This window comes from Passer domesticus, chromosome 12 (assembly GCF_036417665.1).
Source record: "Passer domesticus isolate bPasDom1 chromosome 12, bPasDom1.hap1, whole genome shotgun sequence".
NCBI classification, from domain to species: domain Eukaryota; kingdom Metazoa; phylum Chordata; class Aves; order Passeriformes; family Passeridae; genus Passer; species Passer domesticus.
Window position 1 is genome coordinate 396,751 of NC_087485.1, and position 26,921 is coordinate 423,671.

Here is a 26,921-nt window from a genome sequence, read left to right on the forward strand (position 1 = left end):
TCCAAGGAAAACCAACCAACTTCTGTCAGAAAACATCGATTTCTGTGAGTCTGAGGGGGTGTTCCCCCCCTCCCTCTCCACAATAGGAAACTTCCAACATCTGGTTCTTCACGCATGGCATGCAAAATATTGATCAGGGTGAGTCAAAGCTACACTTTAAATCAGAAACAGAGAGAGGAACGCTCTGATGGAAACCATACGGCTCACGAGTGCAGCTCCCCGGGGGACACGGGTGTTCCTGTCCGTACACCAACTGCACCACAGCCAGCCCGTCCCTGGCCAGGGAGCTGTGTCCTCACGGTGGTTAGCACAGCAGGGGCTGCTCAGAGGCCTCATCGCCCTCCTCTGTGCCAGCCCTGTGCCAGCCACCCCTCGGTGTCCCCCAGCCCTGCCCTGTGCCGCGGTGTAGCCGGGGTGGCGGTGGCACTGCTCCGGTGGCACTGCTCCGGTGGCAGCTGCAGGTGCCAGGCCAGCCAGTCCCGCCACACCGACTGCCCAGCCACCACTCTCCAGTCTCTGCCTCAGAACTGCTTTCTTCTGCTAAGCAGTAAATACTCACAGGGTTTGACTATGGAAATCCGATTTTTAGACAAAGTAAGGAATGACGCTACAGTCAGTTCTTGTTTCTCTCCCCCCATCCTTCACATACCTCAAACTCTTGTTTACTTTACCATCTCTCTTTTCCCCATCTTATGCTGCTTCATCCACATTGTTGAACTTTACAACAATCATGGAATTGAACATGATACTGCATCACCCTGCCTGACTGCAGACAGCTCCCTCAGCCCAAGCCACACACCACACAATGCTCCTTGGAGCTGACACTCCAGTACCCAAGACTGAGACCCCGAGCTGCTGCTGTTACACGAGTAACAAACTCTCCTGAACACCTCTGTAGCTGTTCCTGCAGTTCAACATTCACCATCTGATTCCTGAGCTTTTCTGCATGTTTTAAATGTTAAAAAAGCTTTCCAATTTTAAAAGATGCTAAACCACTATCTGCTCAAAATCTCTTCTGCGCCAAGTTTATTCAGCCATGGTGCAATGAGCCTGATTCCAGTGGAGATAGGACAGAACCCCCCCTGGAGCACTGCCAGGGGCACCAGGGGCTCTTCAATCCCTCTCTGCCATGTTAAACAGCTCAGTTGCTGTTCTGGGGGACATCTGACCTGTAACCTCAACCCACCAGGGAGATGCAACAACACTTTGAACTATCTGGTGCTTTGGATGTTGATTATCCAATAGAAAAAGGCCCAGTAGCTGTGCAGTCTAACTGGCACACAGCTTTCCCTCCGGAGGGCCCTGAATGCTGCTCAGGACAAGCCCATGCCAGCACTGGGAACCCCTCACGTCCTCGGCTTGCTATGGGAGAGGGAACACCCATCACCACCCTCAGGAGGTGTCCGTGCTACAAAAGCAGTACAACATGTGAGAAAAATCTCTCCAGGCTTGAGGATGGACCCCTCTTCTGCAGACTTTTGTTCAGCAGCAGAAACTGTCTCTGCCCCAGGGGCAGGGAGATGGTGTCCCCAGCTGCCCGGCGAGACCCCCTGCACACGCCTGGGTCCCTCTGGGCAGGAGAAGCAGCTGAGGTAACAGGACTGGGGGCCAGAACCCAAAGTGGGAAAATAAGCAAATAAGCTCATAAAGGCTACACAGCAGCAAACCAGCAGGAAAAAAGGGTATTCCTCACCCTGGCTGTGACAGGACCGGCGGCTGCAGCCCTGCGCATCCTCAGCCCTGCAGGGCTGTGCAAAGCCTGCCAGGCATGGCCCCAGCGAGCTCCCCGCCCTCCTGCTCGCACAAACATCCTCCTCCTCACCACTCTGACCATTCCGAATGGCCAGGGGCTGTGTGGGTCACTGACAGTCTGCAGAAACCTCCTCCACATCACTTCCGAGTGCTCTCACATCACAGGACACCCTGCCATGAAAACAAAGGCCACTCCTCCACCCAGAGCTTCTTGAAAAACAACTTGTCAGACTTCAACATATTTGGCAGAGATTTTCTCCACATGTAACACTTTTCCTATCTCCGAACTCAGTACTCAGCTCTGTTAGGATGGGTAAAGCTAGCAGTGATTTCAAAGAATTGACAGATGCAGCTGGGGAAGAAGGAGCCAAAAATCTGCTGGAAGGTCACAAAAGCCACAGAAGGAAGCAGCACCACAGAGGTGCACTGCGCTGGCTTTCTCCTACAAGCACTGATGTCTGAGCAGCCCCAGTGACCAGAACCAGCACACGGAACCAGGCAGAGCCTCAATGTTTACTTAGAGAGGTTGACCAAAACTCAGGAGCTACTGGAACCACTTCAGCCCTGCCAGCAGATCTGCAGAACAGGAGAAAACCCTGCCTGACTTCCTCGGGGTGAGGTCACACAGGGGTAATTAGTCACAGGCCTGGTAGGAAACCCTTCAGGTGCCAGTGAGGACTGTAAGCCCTGGGGAGGGACAGGAGGTGACCCTTACAGTGGAGCTGGAGTGGGGCTCGGGGTCACCACAAAAAGGGACCCAACCCCACTGCAGACCTCAGAGGCATCGTGAGCATCTCTTGGCCCCCGTGTGCCTCTGATGTGCTGCACGAGATAAATCACACAGCCCTGCAAGAGAAGAATCTGAATTTTTAATGAAAGTCATGTGGATGCAGCTGTCTGAGCCTGGTCTGTTCCAAGTACTCCATAAAAGTCAGGGCTGGCCAATCCATCTTGCTCTCCTTTCACACCTGCAGCCCCAGCTGGAATTTCCTGGGGCCGGGAGCGGCGGGCAGCGCGCACTGGGACCCGCTGGTGCGCCTGGGAGGCTGCAGGGCCAGCAGCCTCCCCACCCTGCAAGGGGGAAAACCCATTCTGCAGCCAGCAGGCTCAAAAGCTGAACTTCTGCTCCTTCATATCCAACCGACATCCTGAACTGTTTAATGTTTCCAGAGGAGCAGTGTTACAAACCCTTCCCTCCTCCTGCCTCCGTGCATCACACCTCCGTGGTGCAGCACCAGCGCTGGGGTTCAGGCTCGTCTGCCCCAGAGCTTCTGCAGCTGAGCTTGTGTTAACTGCTTATCTTATCCTTCTCTTTCTTACCTAGAGGCTGGAAATGTAGCACTCTGTCCTGCCACAGAGGCTGAGGTACCAGTCCAGGTTCCCAATTCACACAAAGGCCTGAAGAACAGACACAACTGCCCCCATTAACAGCCCATCCCTATACCCCACCCCATCTGTATTTTCTGAGCCCTCCAGCCCTGCCTGGCAAAAAGTGAACGCCACAGATGCTCTCCTTGTTAGCCATGTGGCTGGTGCTAGCTGTGCTGCAAGGTTTTGGGTTCCCCCACAAATCCAAAAGCGACCCAGCAAATGGGGCTTGCTCCACCAGCCCTTGAAGTCTCATTAAAAGCCAAATATTGCTCAGCCTAAGGATGGAGAGCTCAGCATGGATTTTACTGAACGTTAAATCAACCAGCAAGCATAGCCAGCAAACTCTGTGGCACTTTAACTTTAAATAATGCAATAATTATTGAATTTCCTTTTTATAACTGAAGTGCTGGAATGTAAACAATGGGGCTGTAATTGCAGGAAGGGGGGATCAATAGAGGCAATCGTTTTCAGCCATGTTAATTGTAAATACAATTGCTCCAAGATGTCAGCCTCGTTCTTCTCGCTCCCAGAATCATCCTAACGGATGACAGAGTCCAACTTTCCCATTACAGCTGTTCGTTCCTTTAAGAGGTTCTCAATCAGGTCTGATCAATCTGTCAAGATAATGCATAGAGTAAGTAAGACTCTTCCAAACACAAGCTCCCAATCAATAGCCTGGACCTGCTTAATGAGGAGGGGCTAAAGCCCAGGGGGAGGCACAGTCCCAGCTACTGCTCGGCTTCAGCAGCCAACTTCTTCACAGGGTCTTGGAGCAGCTCCTAACAAGGACATTGCTTGTGCTGCCTGTGATGAGCAGCATCCCTGCACACCCACAGTCCCATGGGGTCTGTGGACAGGGAGCAACAGAGGTTAACAGAAAGCAAGTGCCAAGAAAGGCTGAACTTGCAATCACAGCCCCCACACCTATTTAACTGTGCAACAGACCTGCAAGCACTAATTAATCATTCCTTGGAAGAGATGCCTGAAGATGCAAACCTGTACGGGGACAGCTGAGAGCCAAGAGCTTCACTAAGCCTCCTCCTGTGGAAGACTTCCCATGTCTCAAGGAAGGACAAAGTCCATGGGGGAGCCAGCACTGGCCCACTTATGCTGGCCAACCCTCCCAGTCCAGGGGAAACAGAGTGGGATGCTGGCTGAAGACCTCTTGAGGGAGGGAGGAGATGCCAAGGGAGGTGAGGGGATGCCAGAGACGCTGTTCTCCAGCTGCAGCACCTAACCCCAGCAGCACAGGTATCCCTTGCACACCTGGGTCGCTGTACACCTGCTGAGCAGCCCAGAGAGGGGGAAAGTAACAGGTCTGAGTGCATTTGGGCACTCTCCTACAGCATCCACTTGCTCTTCTCCCACAAAGACTTTCCCACACAGGAAATCCACTCTTGGGCAACTACAACTTCAACTGCAGAGAATCTTCCAGATCCCCGAAATCTCCCCTGGGAGACACAGGCGCAAGCGCTGCTGCACATGGAGATGCACACAGGAGTGTGAGTATCGATCCTACTAATTATAGTGCTAAAACCAAAGCACCATGAGAGTACATTTCCTATCAGCCGGCCTGTAAAGTGCTGCCCTCAGCCCTGCACGCTCCTGCCCAGCTGTGGCTCCACCACAGCACCCACGACAGCCCTGCAAGGGCACCTCTGCTGCTCACCTGGCACCTCTGACCAACAGGAACCAACCAACTTCACACAAAGCGACCTCTCCTAGGACCAGTCAGGATGTGAGGGCTGTCACCCAGAGCCAGCCCCACCCAGCAGATCCTGTGGAGCAGCACAGACTTGGGAATGGTTGAACTCCTCTTGCAACTGAACCAAAGCCTGGATTAGGGACATGCTGATCCTCAGGAAAGGATACAGTTTTATCACTCCATATTTCCATGGATGCTGCCATCCCTAGAGAAACATGGCAGAAAAGCTGCACGTTTGCCTGCAAAGCACTGTATGGATGGCAACGGGATGGAGTGATGAAAAAAGAAAAAAAATTGTGCAGAATGCAGCAACATCACCAAGGAAGAGGTTCAGGGCTTCCAGCCCACTCCTGTCTCAGTGCTGGGATAGGCAGGAGCTGAGGAATTCAGGGAGCCTGGTCTTTTCCAGGGTCAGGAAAACAAATGGGGAAAAAACAACTGAAGACAGTAACCATAAGCAGGCCTCACAATGCCACTGCCCACACCCTTAAAACACATTTTGTACATTTACTTGAAAATAATCAGTTCAGTGTGAGTTGCTAAGCTGTGAACACTCAGGTGAACTAGAGCAGCCTGGGAATATGGAAAAACACTGGATAAAAAGTAAATTATGTAATCAAAAGGTCTGGGGGGAACCTGGAAAGACGGCAGGATCGAAATCTGCTGTCCATATTGTAATTGTGTAGCTGCTGAGTGATTGAAGAGGGCTTTCTGCAACACACAGCCAGGCTAGGACTCTCCATACCAGGGATGTTTTGTTTCCTCTGGCAGCCACGGGAAGGATCCCTGTGTTACACAGGAGGGCTCTCCAAGGGGCTCTGATGCAACACACTCCTGAGTCTTGTGCTGATAATGCAGCTCAGAAAATGCAGCTCACTTAACCACCCAAATCCCTCTCTATGTGTGGACCTGCTTTAAGGATTTAAATTAAAATGCTATTTCCCCCCCATTAAGTCTTTTGGAAAAGAACCACGGGTGTCTGAAGGCAAAGCTCGAGGACTGTGTGACAGCACTGTGCTCTGCCCCACATCCCAAAGGCAAGGGCAGCCAGCTGTGCCAGTCCCTGTCCTGCTGCCTCTGCAGCTGCCCTGTGACTGCCCAGCAGAACCCCAGCACTGAGCTCCAGGGGGACAGGAGGGCACCCCATGTGCAGCCAGGGACTGCTGTAATAATGCACCATGAAACCATGTGGGACACTGAGCCAGCCACACAAACCCAGCCTGAGCTCACACTGTTTAATAAAACACTGCGGACACAGATTAACTCCCCTCGCCCAGGATTTATTGCTTCATGCATCTCCAGGGAAGCTGTGATGGACTGAAGCTTTCCTTGTTTTCATACTGCTTCTTTCTAACTTCTTACAGCACTGTACCCCCTCAACTCCCAGCAGATAACCAAAAACAGTAACAACAATGCACAAGACAATTGTTCAATCCTCTCTATAAATCGCAGAGTATTGGTATCTAAGACATGGAGGGCACAATCTCCCCACGCAGAAGCCAACAGAGATCCGTGGAAAAACAAAAGACCCAGCTCATCCTTTGCCCATAGTCCACAACAAGGATTTTTCAAGATCAGGTGATAAGGGAGGAAGGAAAACCAAAGGATGGTATGATGGACTAATATGACAGAATGGGAGCAGAAAGAGGAAATATATAACACTCCTTGAGTCTTGGAGGTGAGCTGAAAAGCGCAGGGCCAGGGAAGGCTCCTGGCAGCAGAGCAGCCCATCTCCAGTGGCACAGGCTGCAGGGCTGGGCACCAGGCTGGGCAGCCAGACCTCTGAGACACAGTCCCACTTCCCCAGGTGATTCTCTTTGTATCCATCCCTTGTGCATCAGCCTGCCCTGAACATGGGACAGGAGCACCAGCTGATTTCAGACAACACTGCCAAGGTAAGTTCTTTAAGTGTCTGTGAAACACAAACAGAACACAAGCACCACAGAAATGCCCATGAGAAAATAAATAATTCTTCATTCAGTGAAAGCTTTGGATTGTATTAGACAAAGCCTGGGGCAATGTAATGAAAGAGGAAGATAAAAAGAAATGGAATAATTACTCACAGAATGAGGCAAGAATCCTGCTGGAAAAATATGTATGGAACTACGTATAATTAAGAACCAAAATAATGTCTGCACACAAAGGGCTGAATTAAGGCAACCTGCTACTTGCTATGTTCTACAAGGTTGTGAGGGCTCCATGAACTCAATGGACACTAATGTGTCCTAAGAGCTGTGTACAGAAATTCATGCAATTGCTCCTTGCCCCACACCCCTGAGCAACTACTGTGTAAGGAAAGCCACCAAGCCCTTGGGGAGGAGAAGCCTTCAAACACAGCCTCCTCCAAATTTAACTGGGAGATCTCTCCAGTCCTTGGGCATGTAGTAGCTCCCAGCCCACCTGGTTTCCACCAGGAAGGACACATCAATGACCCACAGCAATCCACAGCAGCACAACTGTCTGGCTCATGGACTCCATGCACGGCCAAGCAGTTTGCAGCCTATGAACAGTTGGGTTTGCTGCTCTGTATTTCCTGTGTATATCTAAAATCTAATTCAAGTGTACTATAATTCTGCAGAGGGATCTACAAGAGAATAGAATGGCTCTGAGCATTACTTACAGCTATTCCCTCCAAGACAGACTACAGCAATGGAAAATATGGAGAGTGCAGAAGCACACTGAGGCAAACAGAGCAAACCCGAGGTGATAAATGTCTCTGCTCTTCAGTGCTCCCTTTGTTCCTGTGTATCTGCATCCACCGGCATTTGCCTCCACAGGTACAGAAACCCCAGGGAAAAACTAGACCCACTATCTACAGGTTTTAGCCGTTCTGGCTCTGCAATCGCAGTGGGCAGACTGCAGAGACACACACGGGGTAAATGACAAACACCCAGCAGCAGGAGGGTGTGCTGACCGCTGCAATTCAAAAATAAAACAGAAGCAACAAAACCTTTTTTGGGAGCAGCATCCACTCACAGAAAGGTGTGAGGAGATAAGAGATTTCTAAACCCTGTTTATGAAATTGCAGGTGTAACTCCAGTTACTCCAGCTGCCCCAAAATTCTCATTTCTGTGACCACATGGGATTAACTTGTCTGCAAATATGTGGTTACCATATGCTACCAGGAGATCAGTCTGCAGGTTTCATGTCTGGATAATGCCCCTGCACAGAGTTAGACACTTGGATAGGCCTAGATGGGCAATGCAGGGCATGCAGAGGAAAATCCAGGTAAGTCAGAGCCAAGGAGGTGTGAAAATGATAAAAGCAAAGTTCCTGCTTTTGGAACCATAAAAAACACTCACAGGCAGCCAGAGGTGTCTGTAACACAGACCCCATGACATGAAAACATCATCTGCAGGACTCCAAAGCCTTTAAACCTCTCCCACCTATGGTCACAGCATGCTTGAAAACCTGCTCTGGGACAGCAAGTCCCTTCTCTGAGGGACTTCCAGCACCTGGTCCCTTTCCAGCACTGCTGCTGGTGGTCAAAAGCCACAGCTAGGCAGTGTCCTTCCCCTGTGCCTCCTCCCACGGGCCGCTCCTGGGCTCAGCAGCAGGTACCACAGCACGTGCACTCTGCAGACACCCCCAAGAGTACAATGTGGCCCTAACGGGACCCACCTGCACTAACCCCAGAGCTACACAACAGTCCCACAAATGCTGGGGGCGAAGTGAGTTTGAGAATTCTGAGTGATCACAGTTCTCAAACTCACACCCTCTGGCTTTGTGCAGGAGGGTGAGTCTCCTTCCATGAGGCCGAAGGGGTCACCCCAGGAGAGCTCTCTGCTCTTCTGCTGAGCCTGCCTGAAGCCCCTCCATGTGAAGACAACAACAACTCTCTGTTTTCAAAGAACATAACGGAAGGCTGATCCAGTGACCAGGACCTGCTGAATTAGGAGTTTCTCTGCAGCACGGACTGGGGACTGGATGGGGACAGGGATGTGAGGAGGCCCAGCAGGAACCCGACAAGGGGACAGACACAGCTGCTGCAGCTGGCCGGAGGAGCTGACCAGCAATGGGCAGAGGAGAAGCCCCACGCCGGCACAGCAGCTCTCACCCCACGGAGGGCAGGGGAGCGGCCCAGGGAATGCAGCAGGACCCCGGGGCTGCGGGAGCCCCAGCACGGCGGCCCGCGAGCGCTGCAGCAGGAGGCTGCGCGAGCCGTGCCAGCCCAGGCTGCTGCACACAGCGCTCTTCTCCTTCCCCACCAAAACCCCCGAGGCCTGCCGCGTGTGCGCTAACCACAGCCCTTTGAGAGGCTCGTGTATTTACAAACTAAGGCATGCTGAAATCAAAGGGGATACCATATGACATAATTCACATTAAAATGTCAACAGGCTGACAATTTATAGAGCCAATCCACCGGAGGTGGGGAGAACTAAGACGCGGTAATTGTTTAATTCCCGCTTACACCAACAGCAGCTTCACCTTCAAAGCAGCACCGCGTGCACGGCCTCTGGCTGCTGTCAGCCCTGGTGCCAGCCTGGACCTCAGCCAGCATGGAGGCAGTGGCCTCAACCATTCACTGGCACCGGGCACGGGCTGGGGACTGGGATGCCACTCCGAGGAGTGCAGCTCCAGCCACCCCATGGCAAATATTCACCATCAGCACAAGGACAACCAGTTCCTCAGGAAGGCAGCGTCACACTGGTCAGGGCACTGGTGTCCATTTCCAGAGCTGGGCACAGCACACCTCCTCTGGAGGGGACACAGCAGGTAAGCACCCCGAGGGCACCGCTGAAGGAACCCACTCGCCCAGTGCCTGGCACTGCATGGCCCTGACCCCACAGGGACCTGAAAATACCACAGCAGTACAACAACGGAAGCATGGAGTGTCCCAGCCATAAACCCCCTCGAGGCACTCGTGAACTTTTTACCCCAGGTAGATGGCAGCAGCTTTGCCCACATCAAATATCCTGTGGTGTTTTGTGATACTCAACACCAGCGCCCTCAGCCCGCTGACATCCCCTGCCCGTGGACAGGCTGCTGGCAACACGTCCTGTAGTTTGCAATAAAGCATAAGGTAGGCAGGAGAGAGAAATGTGCACCACTGGGAGAAATTTTACCTGGATAAACCGCAGCCAATAAATTTTCTATAAATGCCAGCTAATGCCGTCCCTTGGAGAGCACTGGGCAGGGACTGCCGGGCTCCAGAGCCCTCGGCACAGCCTCGCTGTCTGTACATAAACAGTAACACCTCATTCTCTCTTCTACCTCATTAACTGAAACGCATTAAAACAAGTGTGCACTGGGAGCAGCAAATGAGACTGTTAAACCAAGCTGATATAATCCTCATCAGCTGTGGGAAATGAGCACACATCCATTACACTGAATCAAGCCGCCAAATGCGACTCATCGAGGATGTTGAGACCCCAGGAAGATGCTCTTCCCCCGCAGCTGTACCAGGCAGCTCAACCACTGCCTCCAGCACTGTCTCATGGGGCATTTCCAGAGTGCTGGGGCTGCATTTCCATTCCAGCAGCTCCCCCCAAGACACAGCTGGGGGCCCTGGTCCCACGCTGCAGCCAAGCGCTGCACGAGTCCACTGTGTCCAGAAGCAATCTGCTCAGTGAGATGCAGGGAACCATCTGACTCCTCCAGAATCCAAGCAGAATAAAAGACCAAGGCAGCAGAGCAGACACACAGGACAGGGGACGTTTCCCAAGCTCAGTTTTCCATGACGACATACCCACGCAGCATGACAGTAGCTGACCACAGCAGGGCTGGCCTCAGGTGAGGGACACACGTCCACACCCTGCCCAAATGGCACCAGCCTGCAGAACCACACAAAGGGGGGATGTACCACAACGTCCACTGGTGGAGCCCCTGCACTGGCACCACTGTGGTGCCACAGCTGCCCCCATTCCCCCAGCTGGCAGCCAGATCTGAACGGGGGCAGTCTCAGAGAGGTTGACAAGGGCTGTCACACAGTGACCACTGAACTTTCAGCACACAGCACCAGCTCCATCCCAGGATATGGAACTGCTCCCTTCTTCTGCAGGGCCATCACACCACGGCTCTGCCTTCACCAGCAAAGACTCACTTAAAACACTGAAGAAATGTTCATTTTGCCTCTCCCCTGAGGAGGCAGAGCAGGGAGCCCTCCCAGTGCTGCAGGAACCGGACAGACCACGTTCACCTCAGCCAGACAGACAAGACAGCACTTTGTGCCCTCCACCGTCTTGGGTGTGAACTGCTGACCTCACCAGAGCAGCTCAGGTTTCCAAACTCTTTTCCTCATGCCAAGCAGAGATGATGAGGCAGGATAGGGTCCCCTCTACCTCAGCCCTGTACTCACAGCAAGAATGTAAACAAGCCCTTCAATGCTCACAGCTGCTATTTCAGAGTTTTTAACTCAGCAGAGCCATTACATGGCATTTCCCCCATGTGCAGTCTGTGCACAGTGCAGCCCAGACCAGGCTGCCTGGGACTTGCTCCTCCCTGAGGAACAGGACACCCTGGGGTCTCCCTGGCAGCTCCCAGCAGCCTGCGCAGGCATTTTGAACGGGGTCCATGAAGTCTGTTTAACCAGCATGATGTGTGCAACAGAATCACAAAGAAACAGGCATTTAAAGTGACATCTGTTGGATTAATTAGCTGTGTAATTAGCCTCCCCTCTGTGGAGACAGGCTTTGTTACTGCTGCCTGAAACTTCCCCAGGTGATTCTCTTTGTATCCATCCTTCCCTGAACACACGGAGGAGCAGAGGGGTGAGATGGGGCTGTACTGCCCAAATGAGGGGCATGAGACAGCCCAGAGGCCACGGGGCAGCTGAGGGGCTATAACTGGGTCAGAGAACCCCAACTGCTACATCTGTGTGTAGCAGGAACCCAAACGGGAATGTCCATCAGCCTGAGCACATTCTGCAGGTCTGTTCAGAGATGAAAGGCAGGGATACAAGGCAGGCATTTATACCCTCCTCAATTAAATCAGAACATCCCTGTCTCCTGCGACCAGCTCCCCACCTCCCTGTCCTGTGACATGGGGGGGTCACAGCAGGGGACACAGCAGCCACTGCACATCTACCCAGCCACGGCCAACTCAGCAGAACAGAAAAACCTGGGGTAATCTCCAGGACAAAGAGGAAACCCGGGATTGTGGGAACAGCTGCACTGCACCGATGGCTCAATGGGCAGATGCAGGATCTCCCTGCTTTAAAGCATAAGAGGGATGCCGGGGGCTCTGCCCCGCACCCTGGGCTGTAGGCACCCAGCCCTGCCTCCCTGCCAAAGCCACCTGGAACCAAGATCTCCCAACAGTGCAGCCAGCCTCACCAGAGCCCGCCCAACCATACCCCAAGGCTCAGCTTCCAGAGAACCTGTTGCACAAGTGCAACTTTATTGCCTAATCTGACTTGCAGAACTTGGCTGCCCACGTCACAGTGCAGGAGCAGGATTTTTACAACTGGCAAGAAGGGGAAAAAGCCCATTATGGGTATTAAGTTATGTACCATGCATACATTATTTATTGTAATTTAATGAATTCCCTATGAGATAGCAAACACAGAAACTCCCATGCTGCTTCCATAGCAATTCCGGGGACTTTGTTGCAACAGTTTCTTTAGGAACAGTTCAGTTAAAGCCAGAGAAGGACAGCACAGCATCCTGCAGCCCAGTGCACTGGCACAGCCAAACAGAAACCAGCAGTCCATGGCAGGTCACACAGAACAGCTGGGGAAAGCACCTTGTGGGCCCCTTCCTTCAAACCAGCCCCCGCCAGAGATGGATGCTAATGAATGCCCATCCATTATTTAACGAGGTCGTCGCCAGCCAGCCTACAGCTGCAGAACTGGGGCTTGGCCAGGGCTGGTACCCAAGGCACCGAAAACCTGACCAGAAAAGGAACTAAGAGCATTCTGAGGTCTTCGAGGTGTATTAGCTGTGTTGAGGAATCCATCTAGTCCAGGCAGCTGGACTCAAGACACAGACTGAAATGCCAATTGAGCTCTGGGTTCCAGCACAGGACAGGAGGCTGTGAGCTGCCAGCCTTTGGGATAACAAAGAGCAGGCATGGGTGACACCAGCCAGGTGAATGGACACTGGGAGACACAGCAGGAACTGGGAATTGCCAACATCTTGGATGACAAAGGAGATGGGAGTCCAGTAACACCAGCAAGGTGGATGGACAGGAAGACAGGGGCAGGAGCTGAAGACCTGGATACCTGTGTGTGGGTAGACTAAGAGGATATAAAAGCCCAGGTGCTCTGTTCTTGGGGGTCCCTCCCCAGAGACACCAGCTCAAACTGTTTCTCTGTTACTACACCAGGAATAAATGGCTTTATGGAATGAGACACCTGAGACTGTGCCACAGGAAACCCGGGGTGGAACTGGTGAGGAAAGCTGGTCTGACTGGGTGAGAGAGTGTGGGGAGCCATGCAGGACCCATCAGGTCACTGGAGCCAGCACTGTGGAGGGGCTTTGGTGCCAGCAGTGAAAGTCTCTGGCCTTGGGAGTGTGCCTGCTCAGGAGTCTTGAGAATGGCCTGACTGGGAGGTTTCCTTAACAACCTCTGCAAAGAGAAACACCACGGCCCAGAGGGAGCGTGGGATCCTCAGGGGGAACTACTCCAGCATAGCTCCTTGGCACAGGCTTTGTGCCCTGCCTTCAGTGCCACCCGCCTGCTTCAGCCTCACACCAAACTGGCTCCCAGCTCCTCTGCCTCCTTGCTCCAGCACTCCTAAACCCTGACTTGTTCCAGGCCTACCAGCTCGTCTTCAACTGCCTGTGTTGGGTGTCTGCAGCCTGTGGGGAAAAGACCCTGACAAGCATGCTGTGAATAAGATCCTGACAACCACACTGGGATAAGACCGCAGAACCAGTTGGGTAAGGCCACAACCAACAGGCCCATTACCTGTCCTGGACAAGCATCTTCTCAGGTCTCTGCCTGGAGCTTCCCACGGCAGAGCTGAAGCTGCAGGCAGGAGAGTAAGTGGATGCCCACCACTGCTCACAGCAGCTGATCACCCAGAAGACAATGCCAGACTTTTGGATCTGGACCAGCATCTCTCCCTCCACGCTGTCCTCTGCAGAGCAGCAACCTCCCACACCAGCATGGGAGGGACAGCGGCTCACTGGCAGCTTGCACCACCAAGGCAAGGTCTGCCAGAGCCTGTCAGCCACCCTGCAGCAAAGCTGTGGCCAGAACTACTCTGTGGCTCACTTTGATTCCTCTCCCTGAACGTCCCAACAAGAAGCATCACCTGACAAGGGAAAAATTCCTGCTTGGAAATTTAAGTACTCATCCACACATTCCAAAATTATCAGATTAAAAGAATGAACCACAAACACAACAGAACTGGCACCACGCACGGGAAAAGGTCAGATGCACACTGACACTCCATCCAACATGATGACACCTTGTTTTGAGATGCCACCTGAGGCTGAGAACAGCTTTGCAAGACCCTCCCTGCCCTGTGCCCTGCAGACCCACAGCGAGAGCCAAGACCCACTCCTGCTGCTCTGCCCACAGGCTGCTACACAAGCCAGGAAAAACTGAGCTTATGTAGAATAGGATAAAGCTTGACAAGGTGTTTTTCTGTTTGTTTGTTTGTTTTTTTCTTGTGTCTGGTTAGTTTAGTTGTAGCCCATTCTCACAAATATTTTGATTTCTAAACCCTGTTTGACCGAGGGTTTTTAGCCCCATGTTCTGTGGAGCTCCTGGTTCCTGCTGTGTGACCAGGGCTCCTGCTCCAGCTCTCACTCCTTTGTTGTTTACGTTGCTTTTACAGGGTGGTTTCTTTACTAAGCTGCTGGCTGCACATGGCTCAGCACTTACTGGAAAACTTGAAAGGAAAACCTAAGTGACATAGGCCCATAAATAAAACATAGAGCAAGCAATGCTGTGTGCTCTCAGCAGTTCTGATTCCAATCCTTTCAAAAAGCAGTGCAGAGAAAGGAAAAGTTCTGTGATCCTGTACTAACAGACTTTGGTATTCAATACCTAAAGGAAGGTAAAGACATCTTTTAGTGACAGGGAGAAATCTGTCACTCAGAGGAACGTGCAGCCCCGTGAAGGACAGGTCTCAAAGGGTTAAACTGACACGGAGAGCTTTTTGTATCAAAATATCTGTCAATCCCAACAGGACCAAAAGTACTGGATCTAAGGGCCACCAAAGGATGCAGATTTGAGTTGAAGGTTTTGGAGACCATCTTTAAAAACAACTTTGTAGGGAGATTCAAATGAGTATTTATTTCCTTTGTGAAGCTGCCATTGGAATTTGTCTTAAACCTTGTATGAAGGAAATCAGCTCAAAGTCCCTCATAAGCTGTAATTTAAATGGGCTTCAGGCACAATTTGTGTTGCTCAAGAGTGTAATTCAGAGCTCTGATGCTGCATCTGTATTCCAAGAGATAAACTTGCAAAAATAAAGCCAAAACACACTGAAGGCAGACAGCAAGTAAATCAAAGGTTAACAGAGCTCTAAACCTCCTAATGAGCACGACAGACTTTCTGTGAGCAACTTTATCCCAAGAACCTTAAAAGGCAGAGATGGGAGGAAGTCTGTGATAAAAATCAAAACCCAAACACATCTCCTTTTGCCCGCGACATCATCTGGGTATTTCAGAGCTGAACCAGCCCAGCTCCTGGCAGCTCCAAACGGAGCTCTGGGGGCAGGTCCTGGGCTGGTCCCCAGGGCTCTCCTACACTGAACTCCTGCAGGGAGCACCTCCTGTCAGCCAAGTGATGGGATGAGAGGACTCTCAGCCTGACCTCACGGCACAACTATGGCAAGACTAACTCACACCAATTCAAATGCAGGAGTATTTTATCAAACCTGCAATTTCCAGAGCACTGAAATTTATCAAATTCACAAGCTCTCCTCCACACTGGATTCCTGTGTCAAGCCAACTCCCAAGCCAATGGTCATCACCCAAGTCATTCCAGCCATCTGCCACTCCTGCAGCTTTCTCTGGTATCTTCTAGGGGTTTTTTTAAAGCCTTCCTAAAACAACCTAAGTTGAACACAGTATTGAACCATCAGACCAAGTGATGATTTACACAGCTCACATATTATCCCCTTGCCAAGTTAGTTTTTATTTTACCTTCTGTTTCTCATCCTTTACCTCCCTACCCCTGCCCAGACCTCTTCCCCAGTTTGCTCATGAAGGATCTTACCAAAGACCCTGGGAATCCCCTGTCCCTGCAGCCCAGCCCTGCCTGAAGCCTGCCTGGCTCCTTCAAACAACTGACAGTGCTGCAAGAACCTCTCTTCCCAAAGTCTGCTTTTCCCCTTCCTAGTCCATATGCCCCCTAAACCTTTTCTATTACAGTTTATAGCCATTTGCTGACTTGATGCTTTGCTGTTTCTGGCCCACACTACTGCCAGGAGCCTCTGCCCCTGCTGTGGGGCTCCTCCAGAACTCTCAGTCCTTCTAAGCCAGTGACTTTTTCCTTCATGGCTCCTCCAGGTGAGACCACTCTTCAGGATTTATCCTCCATACAGAAGTACCTTTCAGTTCTGGTTTTAAACGCAAGAGAAGAATTCTCTCTTCCTTCCCTTCCCTGTAACATGGGCCTTCTTCTCTTCCCCGACCTCCAGATGTAATACTTTCCTATTTGATCACATGGGATTTCTGTGGACTTTGGCCAGGCTCCCCCTGCTCTGTTTTCTCAGGGGTTGTTACGTTTAACACAAGCAGCTAACGTGCTTTTTGGTAATTCTGTGACCCACACACCTCATACCCTTTACTGTATCCAACAGCAGCTCACTCGTTTTCACACAATTTTAACTTCAAAGTTAGCTACTATTACAGAAGGTACTCTCTGCCTTGTTCTGTTATGGAAGGACATTGAATTTGAATGCATTACCATCATCATCATCATCATTCTGTAACTACATCTCATACAGTATTCCACGCATCCTCTGGCATTAAAACTTTTTGGGGATTTTCCAACAAGTTTCTTTGAGAATCCTGTGGCCAGCACAGGGGATGCAAGCCCCCGTGGGAGAGGCGTGATGGGACAATGCTCTGCACGGTGGAACTGAGGCCTTCTGCTGGGTGTGAGCTGCACATCCCCCTTCCCTTCCCACAGCTCAGCTCTGCTTCTGTCCGAGTCAGCACACATCCACGGTTTCATCACCACTACCATAAGCACAGATATTAAAGAGTCATTTTCCTGCACACTCTGCATCTCTAGCTAACAAAGAGCCTCTATGCATGGCACCACGTAACCCAAACCCTCTCCTCCAGACTCCCTATTCCCTAAAAAAGTGAACTCAGCACTTGGAAACACTGAAAAGGAAGACACTGAATGAACTCATTGAAGGCACTTGCTGGCAGTCTGGCCAGCAGCGTGTTCCTTCAGTAGTTCTTTGTTTAAACTTCTTCTGAGCTGCACATTCTGAACTAGAGATTATCAGGAAGTTGTAGGAAATGTCCAAACCTGGCTCTTTCTCAAGAAGATTAATTCCTTCTGGAAACTCCACCTGTGCAGTAGACGCTGGGAGCTCGTGCCCAACCTCTTCCAGATGTGAGGAACACTGCTGCTCTGCTCCACGAGGAGACAAGCCTTGGCTGCTGCTCCAGGGAGCTGCACTCGCCTCTGCTCACAGCCACCCTGTCACCCAGGCCACACCATGTCCCAGCTATGGGAGGCAAAGCCCTCAAACCCATCACCTACCTCAAGCCAGAACACGCACCCCAAAAATGTAATGCACTGACGATGCACTGCACTGTCATTGTGCATTGTGCATTGACAATGGCACTTTTGCCTTCCAGGGAGCTCCTCAGGATATAAACCCCCTCGGTCAGCCAAGGTGGCCAGCAGTCACAGCAAAGGCACAGGCACCACGCTCCCCCAGCAAGTGCCAGATAAACAACAGCATTTCCACTTAAGTCACAGAATTCTAGAGGGACAGCAGGGAACTGGGAGTGCACAACAATAAAGGAAAGGTTACCAGACCCTTCCAGTTTTTTGGCATTCCCCTCCCCTTACCCCTGACAGGGAAGAGGCCTGACAGAAGCTATTGCAATGTGCAGGACGAAGATGGCAGCAGAAGACCAGACCTTCTCCCCTGGCACTGGGAGTGTTGCAGGAGAAGACTAAAAGGTTCACCCGACTATGGACTGACAGTGCCTCCAGATCACATCTTCTGGCAGCAAGTAACACTGACAGAAGTGGCACTTGGGCAATGCAAGCAGCCAATAACATGTGATTTAGGAAAAAAATGGCAAAAGCAGCAGAATAAGGAGGATTGTGTGTGATAAGCCCAGTGTGTGCTCTCACCCAGCAGCATCTGGAGAGGATTTTCTCCAGCAGGCAGGGAAGAACTCGATTACATCCAGTTAACTGTGCTCTAAACTGATTATGCATGTGCCAGGCTAATGGATTACATTAGCAAGAGGAAAAATAACATCCAATCAATCTCAATTTACTGCAGACCACACCAAGGCCTGAGAGAAGAGAAACCATTCTGTGAACTCCCCCCACTGCCGCTGCATCCCTTCAGTTGTCAGCAGACATGGCATTACAGCTGCTGCACGGCCCGAGAGCTGGGCTGGAGCTGTGTGCGCCGTGCCTCATCCAGAGAGGCTTCTCCACTAAATCAGTCCCTGATTCCAGCTGTGCTGAAGCAAGACACTGTGAATCCAGCCATCCACCAACCTCTGCTCCAAGCTTTATCCAGCCATACTTGAAGGCCAATATATGGAGCACTCCAAAGGAATCCATGACTCTGAAATGTGTTACCCTTCAGATGGTGTTTCACTGCTATTGTGTCAGAGGCAACACAGGGCTGGAGCAGCACTGAGACTGCCCAGGCCTCTCACAAACCTGAAAACTGACAGTTCCTCTGTGCCTGCCCAAGGAAAACATCCTAGCAATCTTTATGCCTGTCTCCCGACGCTGGTGGGATTTTTTTCCATTTATTCTTTTTTTCCCCTTTTCTTTCCCCTCAGCGAGAGAATTCTAGTGCCTCAATTGTTTTTCCCGATTGGAACTCACTGGAGATGAAGGGCCTGGATAAAGAAAACTTCAAGCCTTTGCAATGTATACTTAAAAGAACAACATTACGTGTAAAAAAAATCATAATACAGCTTTCAAACAACTCTCTTGTACCCCAAACTGACCTCCAGAGAGGAGATTCAGTTCCCTCAGCTGGGTTCCTGACGCCTCAAGGGGACTCTGCTGCCCCTGGTTTCCAAGCTGTGTAACTCTCTCAGGCCTCCTGCAGGTGTATGTGCAGACCTGACCATGCCCAGAGCCAGACTCTCAAGGGTGAGGCTGGATCCCAGCTCAAGATGGAGCAATCGCTGTCACAGCCATCTTGGCCTCAACAATGAGCTCAGAGAAACACAACCCTGCTCTGAGCAGCTCCCCATCAATTCCGGGCAAATCCAACAACCACAGCTCAAGGCAAACCTTACATGATGCTCCTGGTTATAACCTTCCTCCCTGAATTGGCTGGAACTGTTAATGCCTAGGAAAAATGCAGGAGTTATGAAAATGTGTCCACACTGTGAAGTGGGTGGGTCCTACAGAGCTCAATGTTAGGTCTTAAAATCCCATTACATAAAAAAAAACTTTTCAAAGAAACTATTAAAAAGTGCAAGGTACACTCTGTGTGTATATAAAGAAACCTCAGCACATTTGGGGGAAAGCAGGAAGAAAAGGATGAGGACAGAAAATACAAAAAAACCTGTGAGGAATGAGCAGACAATGAGTGGGAGAGCACGTGTGAATGGAGGGGATGCGGCTGCTGAGATTTATGGCAATTCGTACCTGATTGTTCATACTAAAGCTATTATGGGATGATTAGAGAAAAAGGTGAAGCTTTAAGTCCAGTGAAAATCAATAGAAACGTCTGGAGCAATTCTGCTGCACGAGTGAAAGGACTATTTACTGTATCCGGAGCTCCTCTTGGGTTACAGCCCACAGGGCTCGGCCAGCAAGGGGAGGGGCTGCGGACCAGACGAATGAGACAGGAAAGAGAAGATGGTTATAATGGTTGTAAAGACAACACAGCAGAGGGAGGGTGGGAGGAAAAGCCAGCAAGATGGGAGTGACAGCCCAAAGAGTGCTGTGATGGAACACGCAACGCCCACGGTGCAGGGCCACGCTCAGGGCTCCTCGCCCACGCCCAGCAGCACTCTGCTCACAGATCCCAGCACCGACCTACACAGAGCACTGCAGCCACGGCCAGCCCCCTGCCTGCTGCCAGGACCAGCACACTGACCCACTGAAAGCCTTCAGGAGACACACAGTGACAAACTCCATCGGAAAGAGCCAACAAAACACAAGCAAATGTCACCTTGCACAACTTTCTAACCAGGATTGCTCAATTTCTGTGCAGAGTATCACAGTTTCAGTGCGATAAGACACCAGCCCCTTCTAAAGCATCGTGGTGTGAACATCTCCTGCCCTGAAGCCTGGACAACCACAGTCACCAACAGAACACAGGCTGAAGAGCTGCAGCACACAATGAGATCAGGGCAATGCAGAACTCTCAGCAGCTCATCTCCAAAGGGTCACGATGCACTGTGGTTCAACTTAGATTTTCCTTGGAAAATCAAAGGAGATGAAGCAAAGGCAGCCCTTACCTTGTAGAGCTTCAGGCTGGCCTCGTGCCTGGAGTTCACGGTGTGAAGACGCAGCTTCTCCAGACTGTTGGTGTAGTAGTCACAGGCATTGCATTTCAGATGGACTGGGTTCCCAATGGCCACGCACTTGAGCCTCCACTCGTTGGCTTTGCCCCCCTCCTTGATATGTGCCACCAGCTGGTACTTCTGCACGTGCTTGTCTGTCTTACAGTGGAGCTGGAAGTTGGCCTTGAGCTGCGTGTTGTAGCGGCACAGCTTGCACTGGTACGAGTCCCCCATCACCGCCTTCCACTCGTCCTCGGGGAGGCTCCGCTCCACGTTCATGTGGAGCCCCAGCATGTCCAAATTATCTGTAGTGAACTTGTTGCACACAGCGCACTGGAACAGCTTCAGCGACGGGTCATTCGTCTGCGTGAAACTTTCACCCAAGTTCATGAGCTCCTCAGACACCAGCTGTCCACCACCCAAACGCATGTCCAGAGGGATCTCGCCACCCACTGCACAAAGAGAAAAGGGGAAGAAGAGGTCAGAAAGGCTGAATTCCAGAAGATAAACACAGAGCAGAGCATAAGCTGCTCCCAAGTGCCACCTGCATACCCACAAACACACAGTGAGACCCCAGCTGTGTGTCTCCCTTCACCCACTCCTCCATCTTGCTGGTCTGCACCAGAACTGAAGAAAAGTTACTGCAGCCAGCATAGAAGGCTGGGAATGGACTACTATCATCCTTGCTACCCTCTTGCTGAAGGATCATCCAGCCCTCTGCCCATCAAAGGTGGCAAGATAAACCCTACAGACTTTGAGAGGATGAAGAATTCCACAGCACCACACTGAAAGTTCCTGTGGCTATTTCAAGAACAGCATTAACACTTCATTCTGTTTTTTCTTGCCTCCCTAGAGAAGCAAATGCTACCTCATGCAGTAGTTAAGCACAGTCCCTTCCACATAAAGCAAAGGTCAGCAGTCACAAGCCCAGGGTGGCTGGGTACCTCATAGGGAGGTGACCGCACTGCTATCACAAGGTGGCAACAGTGTAGAACATGGCATGACAGAAACAACCTGACAAGTGCCACTCCTGCACTGCTATAGCCCATCTCTTGTCCAAGAGTTCAAAATGGTGAAGAATCTTCTAAAAACAGTTTTGACAAAGTCAAGACAACAACTAATAAAGAGGGAGTGAGAGCACACCACGGAGAGCCAGGAGTACCCCGTGTTTGTCAGGCTGACTCTTCAAACCAGAGCTCAGCTCTGCTCACTCACAGCTACGGAGCACAACAGGCTCCTACTCACACCAGAGCACCTGAGAGATGCAGAGAAACTCTGAACAAGCACAGAGACAAACCAGGACTCCTGTGCCACTTTGCTCTCCGTTTTTGTGTTTAAGACATTTATGCTCTTTCTTCAGCTTTTTGGTATTTTACCTTGATTTGATGCCACAGCTCAACTTAACAATCCCATGAAAAGAACCAGGTCAACAATTCCTCAGTTAATCAAAAATGTGTTATTTCCTTAACTTTTTATTTCCTATGTTGCAATTTATTTGCTGAGAAGCAAGTGCTCTTTAAGACACTTTTTCCTGAACTCACCATGCAGGAAAAACCCAAAAGTAGACTCTTCTGAATTATTAATGCTCTGCTCAGTTTTGGACCAAAGTGCAAGAATGGGAAAGATCTGCTTCACTTCTCACAAAGCTCATAGTGTGTGTATCTGAGTCAAAAGGGCCAAGCTGGTGTCAAGTGCTTATTAACACAGGCAGGGCCTCCCCCTGCAACCCTCAGTGTGAGACTTGCAACCATCAAGTGCACAGTTCACAAACTGCCCTCCAGGCAGCTCATGGACATCCAAAGCCCTGTCATTTACTTGAGGAGCTTCAGCTAAAACACTCCCAATTTATTACAACTGCCCCGTGCTTCAGTAGTGAGGAGCTGGGAACTTCAAAGGCCTCCAATCCCATCTGTCACAGGCAGCAGAGGAACACTGCCCCTTCCACCCTTCTCAAAGCTGCTTACCTTGTCTTCTCAAGGCAACACAGCATGGAACAAACCAATCCCAAACACACACACACCTGCTTTTGGGAGTGACAGCAGGTGACTGCACCTTCTCTCAAAGCTATCCACCAAACTACTCCCACTCCTCACCAAACCCAGGAGAAGTTCTCAGGAAACACTGTAGTTAGGATGCTTTCCACAACGAGGAAGAACATTCAGCGCCACAGCATCCATAACCCGTGTCTGCTGTTCCATTAACTCCCTATGAAAACTCTTGGAAAATGAACTAGAAAAGCCGCAAGGTGAGGAAAAGCTGCTCTGGGTGAACACAGATGAGAAATCAGCACTGCGCAGCCTCCGTGCTCACCACCACACAAAGGCAGCTCATGGGCTGCCTTTGCTGGGTCTCTCACATGAACATGGTGGAAACCCCTTCAGCCTCACCTAGAGATGGAGCCATCGTTGCCATGGGGTTGGTGGGATCAAGCTGGAACCCCCCCATCATGAACTGTGCATCTGAGGAAGTGCTGTCCATCTTCAAGTTGGGAAGGTTCATGTTCTGTGCCAGGTAGTACTGGTAGAGCTCGGCCTCGGCGGGGGACGGCAGGCTGCCGAGGCCCAGGTGCCGGTTATGCTGGATTTGGGACATGTTTTGCTGAAGCAACATCATATTGTGCATGTGCTTCTCACTGGTCATGTGAATCCGAAGGTTTCTAGCTACGTTGGTCTCATAGTCGCACACCTCGCACCGCCACGTAGGTTTGGTTTTTGGTTTGGTGGGGGAGGGAGCCCCACAGGTGCTACCGATGTTGGCGGCGGCCGCTGCCGCAGCAGCAGCTGCTGCCGCCGCTGCCCCCGCGCTGTGGCTGAAGACTTGCTCTCCCCCTCCGTTCTGCAGGTTCTGCATGTTGTTGAGATGCTTGTCGGACTGCATATGAATACTGAGGTTGCCTTTGGTAGTTGTGGAGTAGTTACAGACCTCGCAGCGGAAGGGCTTGTAACCACAGGTGTAGCTCTCGCCCCGCGCCAGCCGCGGGTGCGGCTGCCCGCTCTTGCAGTAGACGCAGGAGCCACCCGGCTCAGGATGTTTCTCCTTCATGTGCGCCTCAAGCGTCTGCTGGTACTTGTAGTGCCAATTGCACTTGGGACACTTGAGTGTCTTACATGAGTTGCGAGAATGCATCATAGTCATGTGGCCACCCAGCGACCGCGAGGAGCCCAGGACCGTGTCGCACTTTGGGCACTCCACGCCGCTCCCCGAGGGGCACTCCCCACCCCCAAGTTCACAGAGGGGGCCAGCATGCTGGTGATGGGAGATGTAGCTCCCGTCCTCGCCCTCTGCACTCTCATTTGGTTCTGGTGCTGTGGCATTGTCTTTATTGGCACTTTCATCGATGAAGTCCAGCCTCCTGCTGCCCTCGGCCACACTGGCTCCGCCGCCCTCATTGTTAAAGCTTAAGTGATTCCTCCTGTTTGCACCATCAAAGACAAAGGAAGAAGCAGAATTAGAACTAGTAGAAGCCGTGCCCCGTGACAGGGTCTGGAGCACGTTAGGCATTAAGGGAGAGTTAGAAATGCTTTGGTTTGAGAGAGCAAGGTCCTTTTTGCTGCTGCCACTGCCTGCCACAGCCCCAGCATCCTCCTGGGGCCGGTCCTCCAGTTCATCCTCCAACTCGTTTGGAAATAGTCCTTTGCAACCCTCATCATCCTCATCTTCTTCCTCTTCCTCCTCTTCCTCTTCCTCCTCCTCCTCTTCTACATCCTCCTCCTCCTCCTCTTCCACCTCCTCGGCTGGCTCCACCTTTTCCGAGAGGCTGTCCTGGTCGTCCCCCTCTTGTTTCTCCCCCCCTGCCACCCCAGGGTCCTTCCCCTCTGAGGATTTGGTGGGACTGGAAGCCAGCGGGCCCAGGGGGACTGAGGTAATGGGAGTCTTCAGAGCTGAGCTGGTCAGCCCACCCAGGTTGAGGAGTGCACTGGGGGCCAGGACGCCCGCTGCCGGCGGCGGCTCAGCTCCACCGGCCGCCCCGGCCTGGAGGGCCTGCTCACCTTCCATGCAAATGCCACTGAATTTACCATAAAAACTGTGTCCAGGGCCTATGAGGTTAGCTGCGGAAACAAGAGGGTGCTGAAAGGTTTTGTTTTTTGGTTCCAGAAAGCTGACAAGGGGTTCCTTGTCTTTGCCTATCCCTTGGATGATAGCGGAGATGTTCTTATTGCTAAGAATTTTCCGCTCCTCCTCACTCAGAGTCATTCGGTGGTCGTGCACGGCATGGGTCACGAACGAGCGGACATACCCAAAGGAGAGCTTGCACAAGAAACACATCAGGATGGGCTTCCTCTTCCCATAGAGCACAAAGCCATCGAATTTGGACAGGTCCACATTGTTGGGAACATCTTTGGATACGCAGGAGCTTTTGGCAGAACCGTCGCTGTTCAGGTAATCCTTGTTGCTTTTGTGTCGCACATCGAAGACGCGGAAGCTGTGCAGGACGGGGCTGATGCCCGCCAGGGCTGAGGTATTCGGGAAGGCCTGGTCTGAGCCCTCAAACCACTTCCCGAAGGATGAGGCTATGTGGAAAGTGTTGATGATCTGTGGGTAGACGGGAGCGGCAGCAGAGGGCTCTCCCTGCTTGGGCAGAGAGTTCGGGAGCAGCGAGGGGAGAGTCCCGCTGCCGCCGGCACCCCCGCTTTGCACCAGCTGGCTGAGGCTCTCCACGATGTAGGCTGAGCCGTCGGGCTGGTAGACGATCTCGCCGGCCAGGTTCTCCACGTCGCTCTCCTCCTCGCCGTCCTCGCTGCTGTCGCTCCCGCTCTCCCCCCGCAGCGGCGGGGGCGGGCGGGCGCCGGCACAGCGGTGCTCCATGTAGCTCTGCAGGCCGGCGAAGGAGGCCGCGCACTGCCCGCAGCTCACCTCCTTGCCCGCGGGCTCGGCGCCGGCACCCGCCGCGCTGCTCTCGGGGCCGCGCTCGGGGAACGGGACCCTCAGGCTGTCCAGGGGGCTGCAGCTCTCCGCCGCGGGCTGCTCCATGCTGCCGGCCGGGTCAGGGAGGTGGGCGCTGTTGAGATCAGTCCATTGCTGGTGCTGAGGAATGCCGCACCCATTGTCCTTCCCGGGGATGACGGGCGAGTCACAGCCTTCCATGGCAGGGCCGGCACGGAGCGCTCATTGCACCCGCTACGGCTCCGACCTGCGGATGGGGACAGAAGGAGAGAGGCAGTGAGTCGGGTGCTGCCGCAAGGAGCCCACCACCAGCAGCGCTGCCGACCCCGCTGCTCACACCACAGCGGGGGCTGCTGTGCCAACACGGGCTCCAGCCCAGCCTTGGGCACCCTACTGCCGGGAACGAGCAATGGGAACGAGCAATGGAAACGTGTTGGCGGCAGCAGCGCAAGAGGAAAACTGAAGGGACCTGGAAAGTGGCAAAAACCCTCCTTAATGTCCCTCCTAAAAGGAGCCAGCAGGGAGATTGTGGGACCTGCGCTGTGACCTCCAAAGCCCAAAGCCTTGGGTCTTCAGAAAACAAAACATCATGGGAAAGCCTGTGACAGAAACAAGATATGACAACAAAACAGTCCTGTGGCTTTACAGCTCTGGTATTCTCTGGCTCCCCCTAAGGCAGATGCTGTTTTTCTGGGTGTCACCCTTCTGCTGATGGTTTGGGAAACTCAGACCCATCGCTACCACACATGCACCTCAATGGGAGTGACTAGAGCAACTCACACACAGCACTACTCACAGCGATTTTGGAGTAACAGTGCTCAGTGAGCACGGGAGACGTAAATGCTCTGGTCTGGACAGAGCTTAAACAGAGAGATGTCAGGAGAGAAACAAAACAGGAAATTCCAGATCTGATGACAAGGGTGCATCCTGGGGACTGGAGAGGGTCAGCCCATCGTGCTCCAGGAAGCTCCCAGAGATCCTGCAGGGCACAGACTCTGCGCACGGATTGCTCCCTCTCACCCCTGGAGAGAAACGCTGGGTGCAGGTCCTGGAAGAGGAGGACACCCTTCCCACTACCTCCATTCCACCAAAACCAACATGACTGGAGGATTCCCACCAACTGCCAGGCCTGGGCTACTGACCATGGCCAACACCCAGGGAGGGACCCCTGTCATCGCGATGCTTTCTGCTGCACCTGGCCAACAACGCCACTGCAATCCTAATGGAGCCCTCCTTACGAGCCCTCAGCTCACATGGGAAGTGTGAAGAGAGCTGAAAACCTGCCAGAGGTTTGACTATCTGCAAAGCTGGTGATGTGCCACAGCAGCCCTGTGTGAACTACCTGAATTAGCTCAAGCAAAAGGAAACAGAGTGACAATCAGCATTTTTTTCTGGTTTCACGATCTCCCAGTTTATTTTCCTGTACTACACAAAGCCATCCATACTTCTGCTGATTTTCTCTAATGTGTTAGTACTTTCTCTTTACATTTGACTTCCAGTGAAGCTCGAAGGAAAAGCACTTACGACTTCCACTGAAGGCAAAGTCATAGTCTCAAAGCCCATGTGCAAGGATGCCTGCAGAAGGAGCAATGGAGACACTACCCAATGTGATCACACACAAAATT

General features: G+C 52.0%; 1 protein-coding gene across 5 annotated transcripts in view; it reads right to left on the reverse strand.

Annotated features, from left to right (window-relative positions):
- The window catches only part of ZFHX3 (zinc finger homeobox 3), a 435,802-nt gene that overhangs the window by 56,098 nt on the left and 352,783 nt on the right, over positions 1-26,921 (reverse strand). For all 5 annotated transcript variants that reach the window (XM_064386182.1, XM_064386181.1, XM_064386180.1 and 2 more), the window contains 2 exons: positions 22,800-25,543; positions 20,368-20,864 (listed from right to left, as the gene is read on the reverse strand). In XM_064386182.1, the coding sequence (XP_064242252.1) occupies positions 20,368-20,864; positions 22,800-25,497 (3,195 nt within the window). In that variant the 5' untranslated portion in view covers positions 25,498-25,543. The remainder of the gene's footprint in view (positions 1-20,367; positions 20,865-22,799; positions 25,544-26,921) is intronic.